Source organism: Dipodomys merriami, unplaced genomic scaffold (genome assembly GCF_024711535.1).
Source record: "Dipodomys merriami isolate MVZ:Mamm:240054 unplaced genomic scaffold, mDipMer1.0.p SCAF_700, whole genome shotgun sequence".
NCBI classification, from domain to species: Eukaryota; Metazoa; Chordata; class Mammalia; order Rodentia; family Heteromyidae; genus Dipodomys; species Dipodomys merriami.
Genome location: NW_027206292.1, coordinates 58,091 through 84,779, shown reverse-complemented (window position 1 = coordinate 84,779; position 26,689 = coordinate 58,091). Strand labels below are relative to the sequence as shown.

The window sequence follows — 26,689 nt, the reverse complement described above, 5'->3', positions numbered from 1 at the left end:
TTATTATTATTTTTTTATTGTGAAAATACTGTACAGAGGGGTTACAATTACATGGGTAAGATAATGAGTACATTTCTTTTTTTCTTTTTTCTTTTTTTATTTTATTGTAAAGATACTATACAGAGGGTTACAGTTACATGAGTGAGGTAATGAGTACACTTCCTATTGAGCATTGTTACCCCCTCCATTGTTTTCCGCCTACCATCCCTTCCCTCCCTACCTTCCCCGAGGTTTTTTTTTTTTTTGATTGTGATTAAGTGATTACATAATTTCCCGAATTTCACAGTATTGTGGAATAATGATGCTCATTTAAAGTCACAAGTTCATTCTAACTTTCCTGGAGCAAATTGTCTATCACAGTCTGCAATATATAACAGTGTACACATAGACACCATACATGTGATCAGCAGCCTGGGGATATTTAGTAGTGGTTCGACCAGATGAGTGGGAGTTCTTTGTTTCTTAAGTCCTGTTTGTTTTGTCGTATCACCTAACATTTTGGATTTAGCATCCACTTATCAGGGAGACCATGTACCGTTTGTCTCTTTGCTCTTGGCTTACCTCGCTCAACATGATTCCTTCTAGCTCCATCCATTTCCCAGCAAATGCCATTATTTTGTCATTTCTAATGGCTGCATAATATTCCATTGTGTATAGATACCACAATTTTTGTATCCATTCATCTGTGGTGGGGCATCTGGGTTGTTTCCATATCCTAGCTATTGTGAACAGTGCTGCAATAAACATGGAGGTGCATGTGTCCTTGTATATTGGTTCCTCTTGTTCAGGGTAGATGCCTAGAAGTGGTATGACTGGGTCATAAGGGAGGTCAATCTTTAGCTTTCTAAGCCCCCTCCAGACTGCTTTCCAAAGTGGTTGTATAAGTGTACATTCCCACCAGCAGTGCAATAGGGTTCCTCTTTCTCCACATCCCCTCCAGTATTTGTCGTTGGCTGATTTGTGGATGTGGGACATTCTGACTGGGGTAAGGTGGTATCTCAGGGTTGTCTTTATTTGCATTTCCTTGACCACCAGGGATGATGAACATTTCCTCATGTGTTTCTTTGCCATTTTTATTTCTTCATTTGAGAAGTCTCTCTTTAGTTCCCTTGGCCATTTAGTAATTGGTTTGTTAGGTTTGGGAGGGATTAGTTTCTTGAGTTCCCTGTATATTCAGGTTGTTAACCCCTTGTCTGATATATTGCTGGTAAATATTTTTTCCCAATTAGTTGGTGTCTTTCTAGCTTGGCTGCAATAGATTTTGCTGCGCAGAAGCTTTTTATTTTAAGGTAGTCCCATTTGTCGAGTCTCCAATTTGTTGTGACCCTGGGACTCTGTTCAAGAAGTTCCTTCCTGTGCCTATTAGTTCAAGTGTTTCTTCTACTCTGTCCTGCAGTAGTTTCAGAGATTCAGGTTTAATGTTAAGGTCTTTAATCCATTTTGAGTTGATGTTGGTGCATGGTGATAGGCTGGGGTCCAGTTTTAGTTTTCTGCATGTGGCCGCCCAGTTTTCCTAGCACCAGTGGTTGAAGAGGCTGTGTTTCTTCCATTGTATGTCTTTGGCTCCTTTGTCAAATATCAGCTGGCTGTAGGCCTGTGGATTTATTTCTGGATCTTCTATTCTGTTCCATTGTTCTTCGGGTCTGTTTTTGTGCCAGGACTATGCTGTCTTTGTTATTATAGCTCTGTAGTAGAGTTTGAAGTTCGGCATGGATAGCCCTCCCATATTGTCTTTATCCCCTAGAATTGTTTTGGCTATTCTAGGTCTTTTGTTGTTCCATATGAATTTTTGGACTGTTTTATGTATTTCAATGATGTACGTCACTGGGATTTTAATAGGCATTGCATTGAATTTGTATATTAATTTTGGAAGTATTACCATCTTTACTATATTAAGTCGGGCTATCCAAGAGCATGGGAGGTCTTTCCATTTCCTAGTGTCTTCTGCAATTTCTTTCTTTAACTTTTTATAGTTTTCATTAAATAGTTCTTTTACATCTTTGGTTAGGTTAATTCCTAAATATTATATTTTTTAGGAGGTTATTGTGAATTGGGTTGCTCCCTTTATTTCCCTCTCTTCTTGTATATTGTCTGTGTACAGGAAGGCAACTGATTTTTGTGGGTTTATTTTGTATCCTGCTACTTTGCTGAAGTGATTTATGATTTCTAAGAGTTTGGGGATGGAGGTTTTGGGATCGTGAAGGTATAGTATCATGTTGTCTGAATAAAGGGATAGTTTAACTTTTTCCTTCCCCATGCGGATTCCTTTAATGTCTTTTTCTTGCTTTATTGCCCTGGCTAAGTGTTCCAGGACTATATTGAAGAGGAGTGGAGACAGTGGGCATTCTTGCCTTGTTCCTGATTTTAGGAGAATTGGTTGTAGTTTTTCCCCATTAAGTATAATATTGGCTATTGGTCTTTCGTATATGGCTTTTATTGTTTTAAGGAAATCTTCCTTCTATTCCTATTTTCTCCAGAGCATTTAACATGAATGAATGTTGTATCTTATCAAAAGCCTTTTCTGCATCAATGGAGATAATCATGTGGTTCTTGCCCTTGGATCTGTTGATGTGTTGGTTTATGTTTATTGATTACATATGTTAAACCATCCCTGCGTCTCTGGGATGAAGCCTACCTGGTCATAGTGTATATTTTTTTTTATGTGTTTCTGGATTCTGTTAGCTAGAATCTTGTTAAGGATCTTTGCATGTGTGTTCATCAAGGAAATTGGCCTGTAATTCTTTTTGGTAGGGTCTTTGCCTGGTTTGGGGATGAGTGTGATATTGGCTTCGTAGAATGAGTTTGGGATAGCTCCCTCCTTCTCTGTTTCTCTGAAGAGCTTGGAGTATGGGTATTAGTTCTTTAAAGGTCTTATAGAATTCTGCTGTGAATCCATCTGGTCCTGGGCTTTTTTTTTGTTGGAAGACTTTTGATAGCTTCCTGTATCTCGTTGTAGGATATTGGCTTATTTAATTGGTTTACTTCTTCTTTGCTTAGTTTGGGCAACTTGTATTTCTCTAAAAATGCATCCATTTCTGCCAGATTTTCTTCCTTTAGAGAGTATAACTTTTGAAAGTAATCCGTTAGAATTGTTTGGATATCTTGGGTACGTGTTGTGATTTTTCCCACCATCCCTAATCCTGTTAATATGGGTTTCCTCTCTTTTTTTTAAATTAATCTTGCCAACGGGCCATCAATTTTGTTTATTTTTTCAAAGAACCAGCTTTTTGTTTGGTTTATTTTGGCTATAATTTTCTGATTTTCTAATTGGTTAATCTCTGCTCTTAATTTGGTTATCTGGCTTCATCTAGTACCTAAAGTTACATTTTTTCTTGTTTTTCTAGCTGTTTTAATTGCAACATGAGATTATTTATTTGGTCTGTCTCCATTCTCTTGATGTGGGCACTGAGGGCAATAAATTTGCCCCTCAGGACTGCTTTTGCTGTGTCCCACAAGTTTCTTTGTGAGGTGTTTTAATTTTCATTGAGTTGTAGAAAATGTTTTATTTCTTCTCTGATCTCTTCCGTTACCCAGGCATTGCTGTTCAATTTCCATGTATTAGAAAAATTTCTGCGGTATGCTTTGTTATTGAGAACTAGCTTGATTCCACTGTGGTCAGATAGGATACAGGGGATTATGTCGATCCCTTTGTATTTGCTTAAGTTCCTTGCATGAACTATGATATGGTCTATTTTGGAGAAAGTTCCATGAGCTGCTGAGAAGAATGTGTACTGTGTTGTTTTAGGGTGAAATACTCGGTAGATGTCAGTTAATTCCTCTTGAAGTACGGCCTCACTTAATTCGGTAGCTTCTTTGCCAATCCTCTGGTTGGTAGACCTGTCCTTTGGTGAGAGTGGTGTGTTAAAGTCTCCTAGTATTATCGTATTGAGATCTATTTTATTCTGTAAGTTTGAGAGCGTTTGTTTAACATATCTGGGTGCACCAATATTTTGGGCATATAGGTTGATGATGGTAATATCCTCCTCTTGGATTGTTCCCTGTATTAATATGTAGTGTCCGTCCATGTCTTTCTGTACTGATTTTAATGAAAAGTTTATTTTGTCAGATATCAGGATAGCTACACCTGCTTTCTTACTGGGGGTATTTGATTGGTAGATCCTTTTCCAACCCTTCACTCTGAGTTTGTTTGTATGTTTGGCTGAGAGGTGGGTCTCCTGAAGGATGGGTCTTGTTTTCTGATCCAGTCTGCAGTTCCTTTTCTTTCAATTGGCGAATTAAGCCCATTCATATTAAGAGAAAGTATAGAGAGATTCATTGTTGTCCCTGTCATTCTGTTTTCCTAAGTTTTTCTTCTTTCCTTTCCTCCTGTGCTTGCTCAGTTAGACTTTGAGTAATGACTGTTTGGGGCAGGTCCCAGTTCCTGGTTGCTTTCTTCAGGTTGTGTCCCCCCTCTTAGAATTCTTTGTAATGCTGGCTTAATGTTTTCTTTGCTATTAAAAATTTTCAGTTCTCCATCGAATGTGAATGCTAGCTTTGCTGGGTATATCAGTCTGGGTTGGCATTTATTGGCTCTCAGGGCTCATATGGTGCTTTCCCAGGCCTTTATTGCGTTCATTGTTTGTGTGGAGAGATCTGCAGTGATTCTAATTTTTTTTCCCATTGTACTGTATCTCCTTCTTCATTTTTGCTGCATGCAGGATTGTTTCCTTATTATTCAGATCTATAATTTTTACTATAATGTGTCTAGAAGTGTTTCTCCTGGGATCTTGCTTGTTGGGTGTTCTATATGCTTCTGTTATGTAGGTAAGATGTTCTTTTTTGAGGTGGGGAAATTTTTCACCGATTATCTTGCTCTGAAATTCCTCACCTTCGTCCACTCCAATTATACAAAAGTTAATTTTCTTGGCATTATCTGCTTGCTCTTGAATTTCCCTTTGGCTTAATTTGAGTGATTTTTCCATATCTGTCACTTTTTGGTCCAGTTGGTGTATTCTGTCTTCTGTATCTGACACTCTACCTTCCATTTTGTTCACTCTGTTGACTGTGGCTTCTATTGTGGTTTGCATGGAGGAAATGGACCCCTTTATGGATTCGATGTTGGTTCTCAAAGTACTGATCTCATCTCTTAATGAGGTGAGATCAGTAGGTATTACCTCTAATTTGGCATTTATCTCACTTCTTGCTGAGGTTTGTGCAGCTTCTATTTTTGCATGCATCACCTTTTTGATATCCTGTATCTCTTTTGATAGTTCATCCTTGTGCTCTTTCAATTTCTGATCAATTTCTCACTTTATTTCTTGAGTCATTGCCTCCAGCAACCCTTGGATGTAGCTTTTGTCTTCCATTCCTGCTTTGCTCCCACTGGGGCTCTCCCCTGCGTGGCTGCTGGCTATTGGGGATAGCTTGCTGTCCTGGGTGGTGGTAAACCTTGTAATTTTTCTCTGTGATTTTTGCGTGGGGGTTCAGTAGACTAATCTGTAATTTTGTTTTGGTGTGTCTGTCTTTGCTTGGTTGCTGATTCTGTATTGGTAGAGAGAGTCTGTGCCTGATCTGGGTTCTGTTGGGAGCCTACTTCCAGCTGCTGGTCTGACCTACTTAGGATTCTTGGCTCTCTGCTGTAGATGGGCTCTCTGCTGTAGATCGCTGGCAATTCTCACCTTTTGAAGGGTTGAGCAGTCTAGACTGCTTGTGTTTGCTCCTACGGGTGCTCTTGGCAAGATCAGATGCTCTGGATGCACTCTCCCAGATGCTGGAGTCTGCCATGGGCTCCTGATGTGTTTTTGCTTGTTTGTTTTTGGCTGGTTGTGGGCTTGAACTGTAGGTTTGGGTGCTGTCCCTAAGCTCTTCAGCTCAAGGCTGGCACCCTACCATTTGAGCCACAGCACCTCTTCTGACCCTTTTTGCTTTTGTAATGCTGAGATATCAGATCCAGGGCCTCATGCATCCAAGACTATCACTCTACTGCTGAGCCGCCTTATCAGCCTGAGCTCCTGCTTACTAACAGGTGCTGGCAGCCTGTGTTGCCCAATTCCCAGCCTAGAGTATATGGGTGGGGTTTTGGTGGGGTTTGGGCTTTTCTTGCTCCAGGTCTTTTGTTGTCACAGGCATGCTTCCCAGGGGGTGCAGTTCCCTGTTTTTCTCCCCTCTGCTGAGGCGTATGCTCAGCTTTTGACTTCATTTGGGAGGAGTTGGTTGTGTTGTTCAGGCACCGGATCCCCGGGCCTGGTTCCGGCCCCTGCCTGGAGCATGCTCGTTGGGCCTGTGCTGCTGTGTATACCACCAAGGTTATGCAGCCTGGGGTACACAGTTCAAATTTCTTCTACTGTTGGTTTTCTTGACCCAGGGGCACTGTTCCTGGCTTGGGCATTTAAGCTCCCTTCCAGGGGCGCTCTTGCTCTAGCCTGGCCAGTGGAGTGTGCTCCAAGGGCTGGTGGAGCTCTCGAACAGTTCCCAGTTTTAGTGGGGCCTGTGGTCCGGGAGTTGGGGTAGGGAGTCTGGGTCAGGGTCTGGGGATTCCCTCCAGCTCTGGTCTCCCTTGAGGGATACACTGTCCCCTGTGGGGTACTCACCCTGGAGCTAGTTGTTTCTGTGTGTTGTAGGTGGTCAGTTGCTGTTGAAATCCGAGTTCAGTTGGGGTGGTTGCAGGCTGGGCTGGGTGGTGGTGGCTCTGTGTGATTCTTTTCTGTCTCTGCCTCTATCGAAGCTATTGTGTCCACAGTGTCCTCTCTCAGGCGGATTCTGTGCGGGTGATCTGCAGGCAGCCCCCTGTGCCTCTGGGACCCCGGCGGCCCCCGCTGGGTCATCACAATCGGCAGGTCTGATACCGGTGCCTCAGGCGGCTTCTATGTGGGTGATCTGCAGGCAGCCCCCTATGCCTCTGGACACCGGCAGCCCCCGCCGGGTCGTCGAGATCTGAGGGTCTGACACAAGTGCCTCAGAGGGCTTCTGTGTGAGTGATCTGCAGGCAGCCCCCTGTGCCTCTGGGACCTGGGCAGCCCCCGCAGGGTCGTATTGATCGGCGGGTCTGGTGCCTCAGGCGGCTTCTGTGCGGGCGATCTGCAGGCAGCTCCCTGTGCCACTGGGACCCTGGCGGCCCCCTCTGGGTCATTGCTATCTGCGGGTCTGACACCGGTGCCTCAGGCGGCTTCTGTGCGGGTGATCTGCAGGCAGTCCCCTGTGCCACTGGGACCTTGGCGGCACCCGCTGGGATGAGTACATTTCTTATCAAGCATTGTAGCCTCCTCCTTTGTTTCCCTTTCCCATTCCTTCCCATCCTCCCCCCCAACCCAATCCTCTCCCCCCACCCCCGCACCAAAGTTGTAAAGTTTGTTTTCTACATAATGACTTGTACTTCTCATTGGTGCAATGGGGTCCACCTGTATCCCTATTTAAATGATTTGCTTTTTCCCTTCCCCTCCACAAATTATACCAAGATCAAATACAGTGAAAACAGAGGTTACCATGGGGGAGGGACATACAAAGGAACAAAGAAATATCTTATATGTTAGACACAATAGCAAGAAAGAAAAAAACTTGAGTCCTTAACTTGGGGTTCATTTTGCTTAACATCAACTTACCTGACTATTTTTGCTTATCTCAGACATATACTAGTTATTGCAAATAAGGGAAACCATGGGACCTATGTTTCTTTGGGCCTGGCTTACTTCACTTCATATAATTTTTTCTAAGTCTTTCCATTTCCTAACAAATGGGGCAATGTCATTCTTTCTGATAGAGGCATAGAATTCCATTGTGTATATTTTCTTGATCCATTCATCTACTGAGGAGCATCTGGGTTGGTTCCATATCTTAGCTATGGTAAATAATGCTGCAATAAACATAGTTGTGCTGGTAGCTTTAGTATGGTCTTGTTTGTGATCATTTGGGTAAATGCCCAAAAGTGGTATTGCTGGGTCATAGGGGAGCTCTATGTGGAGTCTTCTGAGGAACCTCCATACTGCTTTCCAAAGTGGTTGAACAACAATGCACTAGGGTTCCTTCTGTCCACATCCCCTCCAGTATCTGTTGTTATTAGAGTTCTTGATTATAGCCATTCTAACTGGTGTTATCTCAATGTTGTTTTGATTTGCATTTCTTTTATGGCTAGGGAGGTTGAGCATTTCTTCATGTGTCTATTGGCCATCTTTCTTCCCTCTTCAGAGAAGTTTCTCTTTAAGTTTTTAGCCCACTTATTTATTGGGCAGTTGTTTCTGAAATCTTTGTTCCTTAGTAATGTTATGTTTTCCCAAGTGGTCAGATAATGATCTATTTATTGAATATTCTGTAACTAAGAATCATCATATTTACAATAAGTGGATTACTTATTGTGTTATTTATGTTAACATAACTGTTTTTAATCTATTATCTTACCCTTGTTTAGATACATAGTTTTGAACATTTATGCTATATAAGAATTATAACAATATTTGGTTAACAATATAATATAACTTGAAAATAGTTGCTGTTAAAACTGTGTTCTAAGTAAAAATTTTCCTGATTCAAAAAATGAAAAATCAAGAACCTGAAAAATCAAGAACTAGAAATACCTCTGAAAATGTAAAATGTCTTGATCATTTGTGTTCTGAATTATCATTATTCAGATCGTAGACTTATTTATTATTTGTAATCTGGAGCAATATGTCTCCACTGAATTTTCTTTTTAAAAATGTATCAGGAAATAAAGGAAAACATATGGACCTGACAGTGCTTGAGGAGAAAAATTATAATGTTCTGGTTGTTAGAGAAAAGACTACAGAAAGAACTACTCATCAAAGAACTGCTCATCAAAAGATACCATTTGGAGAACCGTGGAATAGAAGACATTTGTCCACTTACAGTCAACAGAGGGCATGCACTCAGCCTTGATCCTTCCTAGCTCTCTAAGGAAAGACAGGAAGCCATGCCTGGGTTAAAGTTCTGAGACTCCAAGGAAGGCATCAGAGGACAGCTGCTGCTTTGCTGACCATGTTTCATTTGTTGATGTAGAGGGGGTGAGTGTATGTTTGCTTTGTGACAGTTCACTAAGCTAAGTTTGTGTTTTTAATGCATTTTTGAACAAGAGTTTTATATCAAATAATATACTTATCTCCTTTTCAAGTAAACAGCTTTATTGAAGTATAATTCATGTATAATAAATTAACCTTTTTGTATGTGGGTTCGCCTGTCCTGAGTCTTAAACTCAAGGCCTGGGTGCTGGGCTCTACCACTTAAACCACCGTTCCACTTCTGCCTTTTTTGTGATTAATTGGAGATAAAGAGTCTCACAGACTTTCCTGGCTAGGCTGGCTTCAAACCACCATCCTCAGCTTCTGGAGCAGCTAGGATTGCGGGCAGGAGCCACCAGCACCTAGCTTAAATCAACTGTTTAAAGTACAGAATTCATTGGCTATTAGCCTCTCCAGATCTCTAAAAGCATTACCCCAACCTAATTTAGAATGTTTTCATTATCTCACAAAGAAGCCTCATACCCATTTTAGTCATTCTCTATTGCATCTACCCCAGCCCCAGGTAACCTCTAATCTTATTTTCTATGGATTTGTCTGGTCTGCTCATTTCACCTACATATACTCAACCAAGATGTGGTTTTATTCTGCTGAGAAGTAGACAGAGAATCAAATAGGTGAAGGCTGAACCCCAGCTTTACTGCTAGAGTGAGGACAGCTTTTGGCCACACCTTTCTCTCCAGCTTGTTAGGGAATTGCTGCCTCCTTTCCTCTCAGTGCTGGTAGCAAGAACAAAATGAAGAGATGAAGACCAACTGTCCTGGGGGAACATTCTTTTCAGAGCCACTGGAGCTTCAAGAAAATAGAAATATCCAGGCATCCATACTCAGAAAAAAAAGGAGACATTTTGTTAACATCAGACTAGTAGCAGTACAAAAACACTAAGCCAGAGTTAGCTTGAGGACAAAATCCCCTAGAATCTGGGACTTTGAAAGTAAGTGTGGGGGCTGCTGAAAGGTAGGTAAACTGAACTTGAGACTCCTCCATGAAACTGGGGTCCTTGGAGGAAGCTAGAAGACTCCCACTCAAAGAAGTAAAGGGATATTTTATCAGGAGGAAAAGACAAGTGTAAGGTCTGAGTTTATAATTGAAAAGTCAATAAAACAACAACAAAAACCAAAAGTCATGAGTAAGAGTAAAGAGAGCCATCAAACAGGACTTCCTGTTCAAGAGTCGTGAAGTATAAAATGTCTAAGGACAAGATGCTTTTGAGAAAATGAGGCCAAGCCCAGCAGTTCATGCTTGTAATTCCAGAACTCAGGAGGCAGAGGCAGGTTGATTGAGAGTTTAGCCTAGGCTCCATCATGAGACTCTATCTCAACACAAAAGAAAACATCATGGAATGAATAAAGCCAGTGTTGCTAGTCCAGTCTTTAATATGAGGCCTAGATCATGAGTTATAGGATGCATAGCATCCCCACTAGAGAGGGTCAAGCACAGTACATGAGGCTGAAACAGACAAGACTATTGACTATGTAGTGCTGGAAACTGGAGTATGCCTGATAATAACCAATTCTTACTTCTCATGATATTTAAAAAATCAGTCTCATATGAATTAAGTATAGAAAGAAAAAATTTTCAAGTATTGAAAGAAAATACAGATTAAGTTAATGACAGAAATTTCTGCTGGCTATCTGCTGGCTATAAAAGAAAAAAACTAAGAAATTAGAATACATTCCTGTTAAGGACTTCTCTTCTACAAGAGAAAGTATAAAGCCAATGAAAAGACCAGCACCATACAGGAAGGGCAGATTTTCTGCACACAGCAGTGAAGTAACTTAGCTCCAGAACATGTAAGAAGTCCTACAGGCTAATAAGGAAAACAGTTACTGGAGAATAGTAGTCACTGGCATTTCACAGCATCAGAAATTCAAATGTCCGAGTTTGATAGACACAGGGAAAGATAATCCTACTAATAGAGAAATACACATTAAAATCACTTTTTTGGGGGGGGGTCCAGTCGTGGGCCTCAACTCTGGGCCTGGGCACTATCCCTCAGCTCTTCAGCTCAAGGCTAGAGCTCAACCACTTGAGCCACAGTGCCACTTCCGGCTTTTTTCTTTTTGTTACGTGGTGCTAAGGAATCAAACCCAGGGCCTCAGGCATGCAAGGCAAGCGCTCTACCACTGAGCTACCTTCCCAGCCCTTAAAATCACTTTTTACACAACTAAAATATGCCAGTGCCAAGTGCTAGTGAGGATGTGGAGTTTGAGGAATCTTTGTATTTGTCTGGTGGGGCTGAACATTTGAGTTAGAGACTACCATTGTAAAGCTGAATTTGGGTATGACCTTGTTCATGCATGACCCAGAAATTGGGCTCCCAAGTATAAGCCCTAGAGAAATTCATCTTGTAGAAAAGATAGTCGGCTCATTGCAATGTCACTCTTTTTTTTTCTTTCTTAAGGCTAGTGCTCTACCATTTGACCCACAGCTCCACCTCTAGCCTTTTGGTGGTTAATTAGAGAGAAGAGTCTCACAGACTTTCAGGAAGCTGAGATATGAGGACTGAGGTTCAAAGCCAGCCTAGGAAAACAAATATGACATTTTTCCATTAACAAGTAAAAAGCTGAAAGTGGAAGTATGGCTCAAGTATTAGAGCCCAAGCCTTGAATAAGCCAATGATGTTGCTTGAGGCCCTTATGGTCAAGTCCCAGTACTGGCATCAAAAACACAGACAAACAAGTAAGACTGGATTCTCTCATCCACTCAACGGTATACAGCAAATAATGTGTGCAAATTTGGTGGGCTGGGTGTCATTATAATTAGGCTAGAAGAGACAAAGTGCCCCTACTTATCGTCCATAGAGAGGAGAGATGGACCTGTGGGGCAGAGATATTGAGGATTCAGATTTACTATCCAGGTCCTCATGTTTCAGCTTCTTGAGCAGCCAGGATTACAGGCAGGAGCCATCAGCCCTCCACTGAGTGAATCTAGGTTTTAAAGGGTTATTGATACTTTATTCCAAAGTTACCTCATACTTTTCTTTCTTTTTTTTTAGAGATAAAGTCTTGCTGTGCTGCTCAGGCTAACCTCCAAATCTTTATCCTCTGGCCGTGGCCCTCCTAGTGCTGGGATTACAAGCATGTACCACCACACTGGGCTCCTAAGAATTATTTAGAATCAATATAGGTTGAAAATTTGTGTTTGGGCTATTTGAAATGGTTGAGAATTTGAAGGAAAATAAAGTGCATGTTTCTTTACCTTAAGCACTGTTTTGCGATTCCAGCCTGAGTGGCTGAAATGAGTCCCCCTGTGTCTGAAGTGGCGTTTCCTGACATGAAGTTGTTCTTGCATGCTGGATGGTGTGTTGAGACCCAGGCCTGGGAAGGAAGAGTGACACCCCAGCAAGAAGTTATGCCTGGAAATCTACTCAGAAGGCCAAGCTGCTCTGCAGTGACTGCCTGGGAAACTTACCACGCTTCCAACGGCTCTTGACAAAAGAGTAATCCCAGAGTTGTTTTGTTTTGTTTTGAAGGAAGTTACTTTATTATTTGGCAATGAGAAGCAGTAATGAGAATACTTTTTTTAATGTGAAAATACTGTACAGAGGGGTTACAATTACATGGGCAAGATAATGAGTACATTTATCATCAAGCATTGTTGCCTCCTCCTTTGTTTCCCCTTCCCATTTCTCACCCCCCCATACTTTTATTTTCAATTTGTGTATTCCCAGAATATAAGTAATATATGTACTTAATAATTTTATGACACCAATGTGATCACCAGCATGGATTAATTTTTCTTGATTTTCTACAGCTGATTTGAAAAGGGTATTCGCTCACAGAAAGTCACCCCTCAACCAGGAACAGTCATCTTTTGAGAAGACTTATTTTCAAGAGTGACAGTACGCTTCTCTAACAATCCAGTCTTCTTTTAAGAATCTATGGCAATAGATCATATTCCCACCTACTCTTTCCAGTCAACAGAATTTGCCTACTTAGGATTAACTCATAAAGTTGGCAGACTTGGTCTCCATTTTAAGACTATACTTTCTAAAATGCTAATAATACTTTGTAGCTCAGTGGTTGAACATTGTGTAGGAGGCACAAGGCACAGATTTCCATCTCCAGTACTACAAATTAATTAATTTCTAATATTTTTTTACACAGGCTAGCTCAGGCTAGCCTCAAACTCTCCATCATCTTCATGATAAACATCTATCTATCTATCTATCTATCTATCTATCTATCTATCTATCTATCTATCTATCTATCTATATATCATGGAATCATTTTATTTACTTTTCATCAGCTCTTTGTATACTGATGAAAATTTACATGGAATCACACTATAGAATTTATGCATGTGGTCAGACATCACAGGACTTGAAATACTTCACACGGTATTCTAGTTCAAAATACTCTGCAGCTTATAAACTGTAGAAACTTTATTCTCATGTAAATCAGTTATTTGAAAGTTTATGCATCACTTTTAATAGATGTCAGTTTTATAGATTTATAATAGACTTACTTTGTCTGGGAAAAAGTTTAATCACCCCGTCTTTCTTTTTAGGTATTTAAACAAAAACAATGCTAGCTTTTTGTGTTTTTTTCCCCCCAATTCAATTGTATTAAGTACAAATCCATTCTACACTATTTTTCAGCAACTGCTCCTGAAGCTCATCATCCCACAAGTTTAGAAACTACAGGCCTGACTCAGGCTCTAAACAATAGATGATGGGTTTGAGTTGAGAACTAGCAGAGCTCCATATAACAAGCCACTAGCCTCAAAAGATGACGTGACATAGCTCTGGATAAAGAACTCATAATCAGGTGTTGGTGGCTCACACCTATAATCCTAGCTACTCAGGCAGCTGAGATCTGAGGATCATGGTCCAAAGCTAGCTGGGGTAGGAATGTCAGTGAGACGCTTATCTTCAAAAAACCATATATCTGAACCTATGACATATGTTAAGCTGGAAATGGTGCTATAGCCAAGTGGTAGATAGTAGCCTTGAGGAAAAGAAGCTCATGGACAGGCCCTGAATTCAAGCCCCAGTACTGGTTAAAAAAACAACAAACTCATGTGCTTTGATCTTTTGTGTTTAGAGCTCTACTATTCTTTTGTTTTTTTTTAATTTTTTTTATTGTGAGAATACGGGAGCTCTACTATTCTTTATATATTACTTCCTTGCTTCAAAAAGAATTCTATTCTTTGACTCCATTTATACAAAGTTGTCATGAAGAGTAACCAGCATTCTGCCTAGAAAAAGCATACTGCTCCTAACCTGTTCTTCTCTTACTCTGTTCAATGGAAAGAAGGAAGTTATCACAGATCTTTCAGTGAAAAAATTTAGATACAATGTCAAAGGCTCAAGGAACTCCTGAGGGCCATCACACATCTGCATCTCTTTTTCTTTTTTTCTCTTTCTTGTGACAGTATTGGTTTTTGAGCAGTGGTTGGACTGCTTCTAGCAAGTTTCTTAGTTTTGAGACAAAACCTCATTTCTTTAGTGCTTAGATATATTTTGGATAGAGTTTCCTGTGTTGACCAGGTCTGGCATATCTCCTAGTAGCTGGGATCTCATGTCTGTGCCACATTGCTTTACTTCTTTTAACATTTTACTGTATGTTTGTGCAGGGCTGGGGTATTTCTTTCATTCTGCCTTTATAAATATGGATATATGTATATATATAATGATATATGTATGATATGGTATGTGATATGTGATGTATATATTATATATATGCTACATATATGTAATATATATCATACTTACATATTTAGAATGTTCTTGGATTTTAACTCATGTTCTATCATGTTTTTATTGTTTCATGTTTCAGTTGATCCCACATTGGGAAGTATTGCCACTTTACAATCCTACTTGACCCGTCTCAATGTTTCTAGAACACTGGGGCTCTCTGGGCTGGGTAGGGCATAAACCAAGGCCATGGAAAAACTTCAGCAGGGCCACCAGGAAAATCCTTCACTCTGGCATTAGTGCTTAAAGTGCCTTTTTACTCATTGCATGCTTCACACAGCCTGGGTAGGTAAGCACCAACAGATATGGAACACTGACCAAGTCCAGGCCTTCGGCCCAGCCACCCAACCAAGCCCTGGCAGATCTTGTAAAGCAGAGGATCCACGAACAGCAGACCATTGTCCATTGCTTATTCTGATTGCTCTATGGAGTTCCAGCAGAAAGCCAATCCAGACCTGTCAGCCTGAGCCTCCCCAGTGCTCTTTGTGGTATGGCTATTTCCATGGCTTTCTGCCAATCCACAAACAAACAAAAGTTTTGTTTAAGTGTGCAAACCAGAAAAAAAAATGCGGCAACTTGTAACTGTCAGAAATTTGGATGAGTCTTGACATGGAGAGAAACCTCAACTTATTTCTAAAAGGTTTTTAAAAATGAGAGATTGCTTCCCTTATCACTAGTATTGAAAAAGACTTTACTAAACCAGCTATTCTACTGCCTGGTTGCTTAAGCTTGCCTCGTTGTCTGACTGGATTACTGCTGCTCGAATTTTAAATGTTGAGCCACAGCACAATTCTGTTACTGGGATTAAAGGGAGTAATACAGTGGAAGGGTCTTGAGAGCATTCTCCTTTAGAGGAGTCAGATTCAGGGCGAGGAAGGAAAAGCCTTTATGTGGTTGCTCTACTGGCTGCTGGAACCCTTTTTCTGGATATTGGTGGTGGGGAGACCAAGGGACAGAGAGATGTAGGCTGCCTGATGTATTTTCAGGCTGCTGGTTCGTGCCCATCTTCCATCCCACAGGGCTCTGAGCTCCTGTCTGTGTCACTTTGGCATCCATATTTCCATTACAAAAGTCCACATTGGCAATTGGCAGACTTCTCTGACCATTGTGCTCCAAGTGGTCAATGTGCTGATTATAAGGTTGCTAAATTGGAATGGTCTGCCCCAAATACTTCCCTTATCTTTATGAATTCTTTGTAGAGTGTGTTTTCTGCATTGTAGGGGCTTGAGAATTGAGTCAGCCTTGCCTGCATGATGTTTCTGTCAGTGAAAAACCATGCATGATGGTGGTCCTGTGAGATTTTATTGCCTAGTGACACCATAGCTGTGGCCATTTGTGGAAACACATCCTGATATTTGCACAATGATTGTAATCACCTAGTGACTTGGTTCTTAGAAGGTGGCCCTGTGAAGCAATGCTAATAAAAGCAAAACCATTCAAGTAAGGACATCATTCCAGTCATGTTAAAATAGAATTCTTTTTGAAGGCAATCATGGCCTTAAAATAGTGTGGCAGTAAGTAAGGTACTTAAAGTACCAATCTGTACTAACGAGAAAGTAATGATGACTGTGTGTTCATGGGGTTAGCCAGTGTTTGGAAAGATGTCTTTCCCTTCTCAGTGTTACCAAGGCTTAGGTGAAGTTGGTTATGAGCAAAGGTAGTGAATTTTCAATTAAGAACTCTAGAGTATTCATTTTTGATGTTACACAAAAGCAGAAGTTAATGAGATTTATAATTGTTTCTCAAAGTCCTTTTGTCCTCTCTCGTCTGTGTGTCTGTAATCAAAGATGGTTTGTTATATAAGCCTCTTGTGTCATGTGTGGTATTGAGGTGAGGGGTAAGTTGTAAAACATCTCTCCCCTTTAGCTTTAAAACTTTCCTGACAGTCTGACATAGGAATAGTTTGTGAATCAAGCAATTTGTTTTCTGATATCAGAAATGGCAAATGTTAAACCACTTGTGTAAAAACATGCGAGTCCATAGGTATTGGTAGGATTACAATTTTTAGATATCTTTAAGCTATGTCAGAGTTCTTTCATGTGATCCCCACTGCTCTTCTGTATTCTGTGTTCTCAAATTAAATACAAGAGGGAGACTATGTGAAGTATATGCTTTCAAGAAGACATCAGTGAAGCTGGGCCTTGCTGACTCACACCTATAATCCTAGCCACTCAGGAGGCTAAGATCTAGATGATTGAGTTCAATGCCATCCAGGGCAGACAAATCCACAAGCCTCTTATTCCAATTAACCATCAGAAATCTGGAAGTAGAAGTATGGTTCAAGTGGTAGAGCATCAGCCAGGAGTAAGATGCAGAGATCAAGCCCTAATGCTAGCATACCACACCAAAACAAAACAAAACAAAATCATTAATGATACTTTTATATAAAATTTATTTTTTTTATTTTTTTTAATGGGTTTTTGGTTAATATATACAGAAATATAAAGTATCATGAATTTAGACATGGGTGGTGTGGTGCCTCAGATAGTGTGCCAAAATAGAATATATTTTTTTTAAATTTTATTTTATTTTATTTGAGAACATACTGTACAGAGGGGCTACAATTACATGGGCAGGATAATGCATACATTTCTTACCAAGCATTGCAGCCTCCTCCTTTGTTTACACTTCACCTCCCTTCCCCGCCTCCCCCCTCCCCCCACCCAATTATACCCCCCTCCCCCCCCACACCGACATTGTAAAGCTGGTTTTGACATGACACAAAATAGAATATTTTATGTAACTACTCTTCAAAGTAGATCTCTACAGCAAAATCAGTGGGATAAAACCTACATATTCTTTGTTTTTGAAGATTATCCAGTTCATTACGTGTTAGGTAAAGCCTAAGGATAGGAAGAAAAGCCATTACCTTTTATTTTAGGGCTAACAGAAAAGTCATACAATACAACACTCTTGTTTAGAAAGAGACTTGTTCCTGCAACCAGAAAGTAAGCTCCATTTGCTTTCCTTACTTGGCTAATTCCACCTCTTGGAGGTGACATAGATACCTTAATTTTCAGATGCAAACACATTGGTCCCAACATGCTTCCAAGGGAATTAGTTACATCCAGTTTGAACAAACTATGAAAATGTCTATAATTGGCAGAAATTACCCATAAATATATTAGGTATGTAACAAAACTCAGTAATAAAATACTGTTTTGTTTCTTTTGTGTCAATAAGGGTCTTGTGATATCACTTAGCCTTTTCTGCTAAGCTAAATCTATCACATCAGGCTATTTCACTGGCTAATTGAAGAGTCTCACAGACTTTTCTGCCTGGGCTGGCTTCAAACTGGGATCCTCAGATCTCAGCCTCCTATGTAGCTAGGATCAGAGGCCAGTGAGACACCAGTGCCTGTCTGTATCTCTTATTTCTTTTGTTTTTTTTTACATTAATTTACTTTATTGTTATTATAAAGGTAATGTACAGAAGGATTACAATTACAGGAATCAGGTAATGATTACATTTCCTTTTGGTACAATGTCTCTGTTCCCTCATTCTCTCCCAGTCCCTTCCTCTCTCTCCACCCACAAGTTGTATAATTCACCTTCATCTGTGTCCAGTGAGCTCCACTGCTGCCCTTTTTCACCCTTTATCCCTCAAGTTCTATACTCTTCCCACTCCCTCCTTGAGGTATAGATGTGAATACACCATACAAAACCAAGAAAGAATCATCAAAAATTAATTTTTTTAAAAAAGAGAGCTCTTATTTCTATATCCTGAAGTGCTAGCGCTCTCTCTCTCTCTCTCTCTCTCTCTCTCACACACACACACACACACATACAGTTTTATATAAATATGAAGAGGCATGTAGGCATTGTGTCTTTGTATTTCTATCCTAGGAGTATCTTCTTTTGGTCTCACTGTGTGTAAGTATCTAGAATCCTGATAACTTACCATATCCCAGTGTATTTTAGATCTAATTCTGTCTATATCTCTCTCAAGTGACAAAGCTGTGTATTTGTCTAAATAACAACCTCATAACTCTTAAAGGAGCTTTACAAAAGCAAGGCATGAAACGATACCAATTCCTACAGAAATGTCTATGAAATGAGGATAAAGCATCCCCACCATCTCTCATGTGACCCTGATGACATAAAGGACAAAGCTGTGCTTTACAACAACCACTTGGAGAAGGAGCAATGAGTAAAGGCTCCTTGCCCCAAGCCATGCCTTTGTTAAGAATTTTGCTCATGAGTCAAAGTTTGTTTATATACATCTAGAAAACTTGGTGAACATTTTGTCATTAAATAGTTTACTCTTTCCCAAACCAAATTGTGTGTGAATCACAAGTGTGTAGAACTGGTGTTTTCTTGGTGCTGTCTTACTAGACTGGAGGTATTAAGCTCAGTTCAGACTTGAAGAGAAGATTAACATTGGATATAACAAATACACACACACACACACACACACACACACACACACACACACACACACACACACACACACACACACACACGCACGCACACAATGACACAAAGACAATCTCTTCAACTCTGGTCTTGAGTAGTTTTCACCCTCAGGAAAAATACTCCTAAAAAGTGGAGAACTTGTAGGATCAGGAATGTGTTTCTAGATATGGTAGTAGGTTCTTAAGAACAATGAACTTGTTTTTAGAAGCTCAGTTCTTAGAAAAACTTTTTAAAATGGGAGTCTATAAAATTAATGGTTTTCAGACTAATTAATACTTATCGGGCCTTGCCATTTCTGTCCTAGATGTAAATGGGCCAATGTAAGTTTGAGGTCAGCTAAAGCCTCCCTGGATGGATCACACCTTCCTTCAGTATTACCACAGTACATCCACACCCCCTCAGGACCAGCCATATTCCAGGAACTGAGCAAATATAACTTCCCTGGGAGGAACTGGTCATTACTAAGATCTGAGTAACTGCATTTTAACTTACACACCATCCCATGACTGGGGTTTTGAAATGGTTGCTCAAGGGGTTCTTTGTATTTGTGGTAAATGTACTTAGGACAGTGGGCAAAAAGACCTGCCACTGTAGTTTATACACAGACATGGAAGATGAAGCTGTTTCTATTGGATTACATCATATCCTTACCGATTATTCTTGACCAAGGAGGTGTGGAAGCATAAAAAGAAAGCACAGCGCTGGTACCATTTCGGCAGGTTCTAAAAACATAGGGTTAAAGAAAAAGGTTATTTTCATAATAAAATGGATACCAAGAACTAATGATCCCAAGAGATTAAAATTACTCCCTTATTTCTTTATGTATTTATCAGCTGCAGCCTTCTATACAAAGTACTCAAGGACTTTAGGAGAACACTGTTTCAATTAAACTGCAAAGGGTCAAGCTTAGTGCAGTAAAATAGAAAAATCTGTTAAATTGGATTTCATAAAAGAGCATTAGCAGCCAAGTGCTGGTGGTTTATGCCTGTAATCCTAGCTACTCACGAGGCTGAGGTCTGAGGATTGGAGTTCAAAGCCAGCCTGGGCAGGAAAGTTTATGAGACATTTATCTCCAATTAAACCACCAGAAAACCAGAAGTGGCACTGTGGCTCAAAGTGGTAGAGCACTAACTTGATCACAATTGCTCAGGGATAGACCCTGGCCCTGAGTTCTAGTTCCATGACTACCACCACCACCAACAAAAAAGCGTAGCAACAAAGTGAAAAACTAAGCCACAGAATGAAGGAAAATATATGCAAATCATGTATCTGATGACGGTGTTGTATCCAGAAGACCTCTTTCAATTAAGAAACAAAAGCCTGGGCTGGGAAGGTGGCTCAGTGGTAGAGCGCTTGCCTGCATGCCTGAGGCCCTGGGTTCGATTCCTCAGCACCACATAAGCAAAAAGAAAAAAGCCGGAAGTGGCTCTGTGGCTCGAGTGGTAGAACGCTAGCCTTGAGCTGAAGAGCTGAGGGACAGCGCCCAGGCCCAGAGTTCAAGCCCCACTACCGGACAAACAAAAACAAAAACAAAAACAAAAACCTGAAAAAAGCAGATAAAACAAACATTTCTCCAGAGAATGTATCGAAAAGGCCTACAAGCACAAAGCACACATGAAGACTGAGTCCTGATGTCACATCCAGTAGGATCGCCATCAGAAATCAGCAAACCACAGTCCACCAGAGTCCCTCAGGCCTTGTTGGTGCAAATGTAAAATGGTGAAGCCACGGTGGAAAAGGATTTGGTAATTTACATTAAAACAAAGAATTTAAATTAATTAAATTAATTAATTTAAATTAATTAATTAATTAGCTGGGAATTAGCTAGGAGTCGGTGGCTCACACCTGTAATGCTAGCTACTCAGGAGGCTGAGATCTGCTGTTCAAAGCCAACCCAGGCAGCAAAGTCCGTGAGACTCTTATGTCCAATAAACCACTCAGAAAATGGGAAGTGGTGCTGTGGCTCAAATGGTAGAGTGCTAGACTTGAGCTGAAGAGCAGAGGGACAGTGCCCAGGCCTAGAGTTCAAACGCATGACCATCAAAAAATGAAAACAAAAACAAAAAAACAAAAAAGCCCAAAACATAGAATTACTATATGACATCAATTCCACTTGAAAAATGTTTAGTCCATGATAAATATAGATACTGATCTTTTGATCTTATTTGCAACTAAATCAACTAAATTAACTAAAGACCTAGCCTCTTTGCACCCAAACATACGGTGATGAGTTCTTACTCATTGCGGTAGCCTCTGCATTCATTTTGAGTGTACATTAGACTGGCATAACAGGAGCAGGGCACAGCCACTCCAGTTTCCAGTCTCTGTCCCTTCCCAGTTCCTCAGTGGCCTGATCTAGGTATCTGTTTCATGCACCCCTCTTCCTATGTGACAGCAGATACCATCCCCTTACCCCATGCACCCCATGTTCCAGGGGACCTGTGTAGGTAAGTCACTGTGACTACCTGGGTTACAGCACAACTCCTGGGACCACAATGGAGCCCCCCATGGGAAACCTGCTCAGGTAACACCCTGGGCCCAGCGCAAAGGCTACTTGCTCCTCAGGTCTCCCTGTGTCTGTGACACTGGTTGGGCATCAGTTTCTCCTAAATGACTCCCCTCTTTCCACTAGCTGAGGCTGGTGCTGCCCTCGCCTCTCTCTGTTATAACCTGCTTCTCTTAATCTCTGTGTTTTGTTGTGCTGCCTGGTTGGTACCTGATCTGAGCAGCGTGCACAAGCCTGTGTCTGCTCTCAGGGCTTTCCTGCAGTATCTACGTTGGTAGGAAGAAACTAAAAATAACAAGTCAGACAAGAGCCTCCAGGCATCTGCCAGTAAAAACAGGTTTCCTCTGAGAAGGACACCTGTCACCAGTGGGGCACTGAGGCATTAGGCTGCATGTCAGGGTAAACAATCATCCTGTGAAAGATACACTGTATGGCATCCACAGTCATCTCACTTGGAGCCCCATCAGAGGAAAGCTAGAATTTACAGTCGCTCCCCAGAGATGGTCCTTGAGACCAAGCTTTAAGAAATATAACATATCTATTTTGAATAATTATCAACCCATATTGGTGATGACTAGAGCTACTCAGGAGGCTGAGCTCTGGAGGACCAAAAACAGCTTGGGCAGAAAAGTCAGATTCCATTTCCAAAATGACCAGCAAAAATCAGGACTGGAGGTGTAGCTCAATTGGTAGAGATCCAGACAAGCAAGCAAACCAAACAAAACATGAGGCCCTGACTTCAAACCCCAGTACTGCCCCCAAATGAAAACTGGTAAGCAAAGAATTTCCTGAATTAAAAAAAATATACCTTCACTCTAGATTCTTGATAATCATCACTAAAAGCAGCTAATACCAAGGTCCCTGGAGCCAGTTCAGAAACCACTGTTTCTGCTTACAGACCACTTGCTGAGCAAGAATTCAAGAGTAGATCCGTTATTCAAGGGCAAACTTCCAATATAACGATTGCCCAGGTCATTTGCTTCAACATTAACCATCTCAATAGCTCATAGATACTTCTTCAGCAGTGAGTAAGCAGGTGATGAAGGAAGGCACAGAGAATGAAATTAAAGTTTCTTGTTGGTAGTGGTGATGGATGAGTTAATAGAAAAATACAACTACTGAGCCACTGAAATTCACTGTACAACTGATCAATAGAAATTATACATTCATGACTGTAACAGTAATGATCCTAAGTTAATAGATAATTATAGCTTGTATCAACTCAGAGGAAAGTAAAATCTCCTCAGTTATTGAAAATGTGTAAACACATTGATGGCAATGTGTTTAGAAGATTCAAAATTGTCAATACTGCTCAACAGTGTAAAATAAACCTTTTTAGCATCCTTGTTTTATTAGTTTTCTTACTTGAAAACTAACATATGTAAATTGCATAGAATTTAGGGGAACAAGTAAGCCAAAACATTTTGAATGTGTAAAAATTTGTGATAGTTTTGATAAGTGTTTTCCTCCCTTTCCCTGGACATGAATTGCTATCTAGCCTTTCTCTTGCTGGGAACTGCAGCAAAGGAAATCTTGACCCCAAATCAGTCAAAAGACAAGAGCAATCATACAGGGTAGACAAGAGCAATCACACAGGGTTCTTGATTACTCACAGGTGAAAAAAACTTGATTTTTATATCATCACACAATTCTGGGCAATCTGACAGAAGAAATATGGCCATATTCCTTTTGAGATCATGCAATAACTGTGAAATAAACACATGGAATTAGGAACTATGAATGTAGCTGGTGGTAAGTATTCATTTTCCTGCACCTAGGCATCCAGTTTCATAGCCCAGTCATTTCATATATAATAGTACTATTTTGTTTTATAAGAAGGTAGGAAACTTTTTATTATATTATTTTCATGGACTAATAAATTCTGGTTTTCAAAGCTCCCATAAGTTGCAAATTCTTTGAATATCTTTAAAATACATTGCTGTTGTATAGTCAATACATATATAAGTGTTATTCCAAACACTTGTTGGATAATGGTAAACAGTGTCTAGTTAAAAGGGAACACTTTATGCCTCTGTTTTATTATTTTAATTCCAGTAACTTAGTAATTTCTCTTTACCAAATTAGAATAGTATTCCTTGTTTCCTGAGTTCTTTTAATCAGTGGATTCAAGGAATTGCAGATTAAGTATATACAAAATATTGTGCTTGTACTGAACATGTATATTAATTTTCTTAGCATTATTCCCTACAGAATACAGTAAACAGCTGTTATGTAATACTCATGTTTGTTTAGGGATGGTAAGTAATCTAGAGATGTTTTAAAGTACACAGGATGTGTTAATAACTGCTATTTTATATATGGACTTGAGCATCTATGGAAGGTGTTCTGGAATCAGTCCCCTACAAATGCCATGGGACAATATAGTATTGTTTTCTGAAGTTGTATTTACTATTCTTTACATGACCTCTACATATTTGAGGGTTACAATAGGGCACTGTTGAGAAGCAAAGTAATTGTTTTTCTACTGGAGTTTAAACCAATAAACACTACAGTTCAATGTGAATCATCTGATTTTTTTTCTTTAAAATGCATTATAAAACTCAATTTTAAAGTTTACATTGGCATTCAAAAAGCAATGAATAACTAATTATGTTTGTCAAAAAATCTTATGTTGCTGGTGAGATCGATGCCCTATTCCAGTGAATGGAGCGATAAAAAATAGTTCTAGTTTGGGGGATTAACAACTTTGAAATGAGTCTAAGTATTTCTTTGGTATTGATTCACCTTCATACTATAATGAGGAATGATAGGCATCACGGGCAAAAGAAAAAAAACCCTCACATTTTTTTCAATGACTTCAGGAATTTTTATATAAAGAACAATAGGACAATAATATATTATTTTCAAGTTGCACAAACAAGATTGAGTGTCCAATTATGTAGTGTGTGTTTGGAGTGGGGAGTTTCTAGTAGAGAGGTTGAATAGGAAAACTTCCCCAAGGAAGTAGAACTTGAGTTGGTCATTGGAGTAGTACAGGTGTGAGAGACCTGCAGAAACATGAATAGAAATTAGACTTGTGTTCCTAGAGCCAGGGAGGTGACACGTCCTCCTTTATTGGGAGTCTCTAGGTCAAGTTATTGATGGGAATAGCTCAGCTTTGCTAGGGTTGTTGTGTCTTGAGATCTTAAGAGCCAGGAAAACAAGAATGAAAATGTTGCTAAGAATCGCTGGGGGCATGTCCTATGTAACAATGTGGTTGGATAATTATCACCTGTAACACTGATTTAGTAATTTACAGTTTATAGAGTAACTTCAGATGTATTACCTTAATCTCACAACACTTGAGAAGTGGTCTATTTTATAGATAAGAATTTGAGCCAAAGATGGGTACTGGCTCTGGCCAGGCACACTGTGTCTTCTGCTCACAATGAGAGCACTATTTCAGGGTACATTCTGCACACATCCATATGTTGAATTTTATACAGAGAAATACAAAGGAAGCAGACTATTGTACAAATCTAGAAATGAGCAAATAAGGTCCTGGACTAGGTAGCAGTAGTGGGAACATGAAAAGTGAAGTGAAACTTCAAAGCATCTTCCATAGGAGCTGGTGATTAATGTGATTTAGAGGCTAAGACAAAAAAGAATTAAAAACAATTTCAAATGGTAAAGTCTGACTTGGAGAACACTGGTTGCATTTAAGCAGCATAGGAAAAGCTTATTTGATAAATCAGGATTGATTAAATGTGTTTAGACAGTGGGTGTGGGAAATGCCCATGTGGCAGCTCTGACATTGTCCACACAGCAAGGGCTCCTGAATATCTGTTCACTCACTGAAAGAACCCATGCTACTTTACAGAAGGGCAATGGTGAACGTGACCCAAACCAGAGTCTTCTCATAGATAAGAACAAAAAAATCAAGGATGGGGTTTGGGTGAATGCTCTCAGCAAAGTGAATCCAAACACAAAGGAATAAAAATTTTAAAAAGTATCTATGAAGCTGGGCACCAAAGGCCCATGCCTGTAATCCTAGCTACTCAGGAGGCTTGGATTGTGTGTGTGTGTGTGTATGTGTGCGTGCGTGCGTGTGTGTGTGTAACTTCTAAGAACCTGGGAAGGAATTGTGTGTGTGTGTGTGTGTGTGTGTGTGTGTGTGTGTGTGTGTGTGTGTGTGTGTGTGTGTGTGTGTGTGTGTGTGTGTGTGTGTGTAACTTCTAAGAACCTGGGAAGGAATTTTAAAAGTTTACTTTTGATCATAAAGGCAACTTGCTTATTTTCTTTTCCAGAAAAGGTCTACAGTCTTCAGCATTTCTTTATTACAGTTCAATATTGTCTCCCCTTACAGCTGCTCCCCATGGAACATCTGAGTTAGTGTCACTGAGGGCACTGTGGAGTGGACAGCTTCAGTGCCAATTCCACATTTCCTGAATTCTACACTTCACAAGTGCCAAGGTGATCTTGGTCAAGAACACTAAACTCCAAGATCAGTGTTATACAACAGATGACCAAAAAACAAGACCAAGATGAAAATAATATAGCAAATACTGACCAGATATGGAAATTTGAAACCTCCATTGATTCCTGGGAACATTCTTAGCATGTGTGGGCAAGTGAACACAAAGGAACAGTGAACTGTAGCATACTTGGGGAAATGTCTTACAAGGACTCTTTGGAACCTAGCTTTGATTTGCATGTGAACTAAGCAAGCACCACGCTGGCCACCAGAGGGCAACACACGCCTGTGTGGTGAGTGATGGTTTGGGGAGGGCAACATGCCAGCTGGACTGTGAACTAGAAACAAGTACCAGAAGTCTCACTTCAAATGCTTTTACTCACCATGCAGGTTTCTGATGTGCAAGTAAACACAGTCTTACACTGCATTATGATGTCTATTTTTAGATCTGTTGCATCTCCTCGTCCGACCCCTCAATAAAAGTAAAAAGACACATATGTTAGAGCACAGAGCAAAATGTCTTGCCAGTTATCATGAGAGACTAAAAAGAGAAAACAGTGCCAGCTAACAATCGCAATATTTCATCATTTCATTCTGCATGGATTTTGTCCTTGAAAACCAGCTTCTGTCGCCTAAAGCAGAGTTTATAAGATCAGAGAGCAAGAGAACAAACCTATATGTAATACATTT

General features: G+C 40.2%; 1 protein-coding gene across 5 annotated transcripts in view; it reads right to left on the bottom strand.

Moving 5' to 3' along the window:
* Window positions 1-17,361: 17,361 nt before the first annotated feature.
* LOC138817888 (phosphatidylinositol 3,4,5-trisphosphate 3-phosphatase TPTE2-like) overlaps window positions 17,362-26,689 on the bottom strand; it is a 42,895-nt gene continuing 33,567 nt past the window's right edge. For all 5 annotated transcript variants that reach the window (XM_070008657.1, XM_070008659.1, XM_070008658.1 and 2 more), the window contains 4 exons: window positions 26,383-26,471; window positions 23,199-23,291; window positions 19,731-19,801; window positions 17,362-17,507 (listed from right to left, as the gene is read on the bottom strand). In XM_070008657.1, coding sequence (XP_069864758.1) covers window positions 17,408-17,507; window positions 19,731-19,801; window positions 23,199-23,291; window positions 26,383-26,471 — 353 coding nt within the window. In that variant the 3' untranslated portion in view covers window positions 17,362-17,407. The remainder of the gene's footprint in view (window positions 17,508-19,730; window positions 19,802-23,198; window positions 23,292-26,382; window positions 26,472-26,689) is intronic.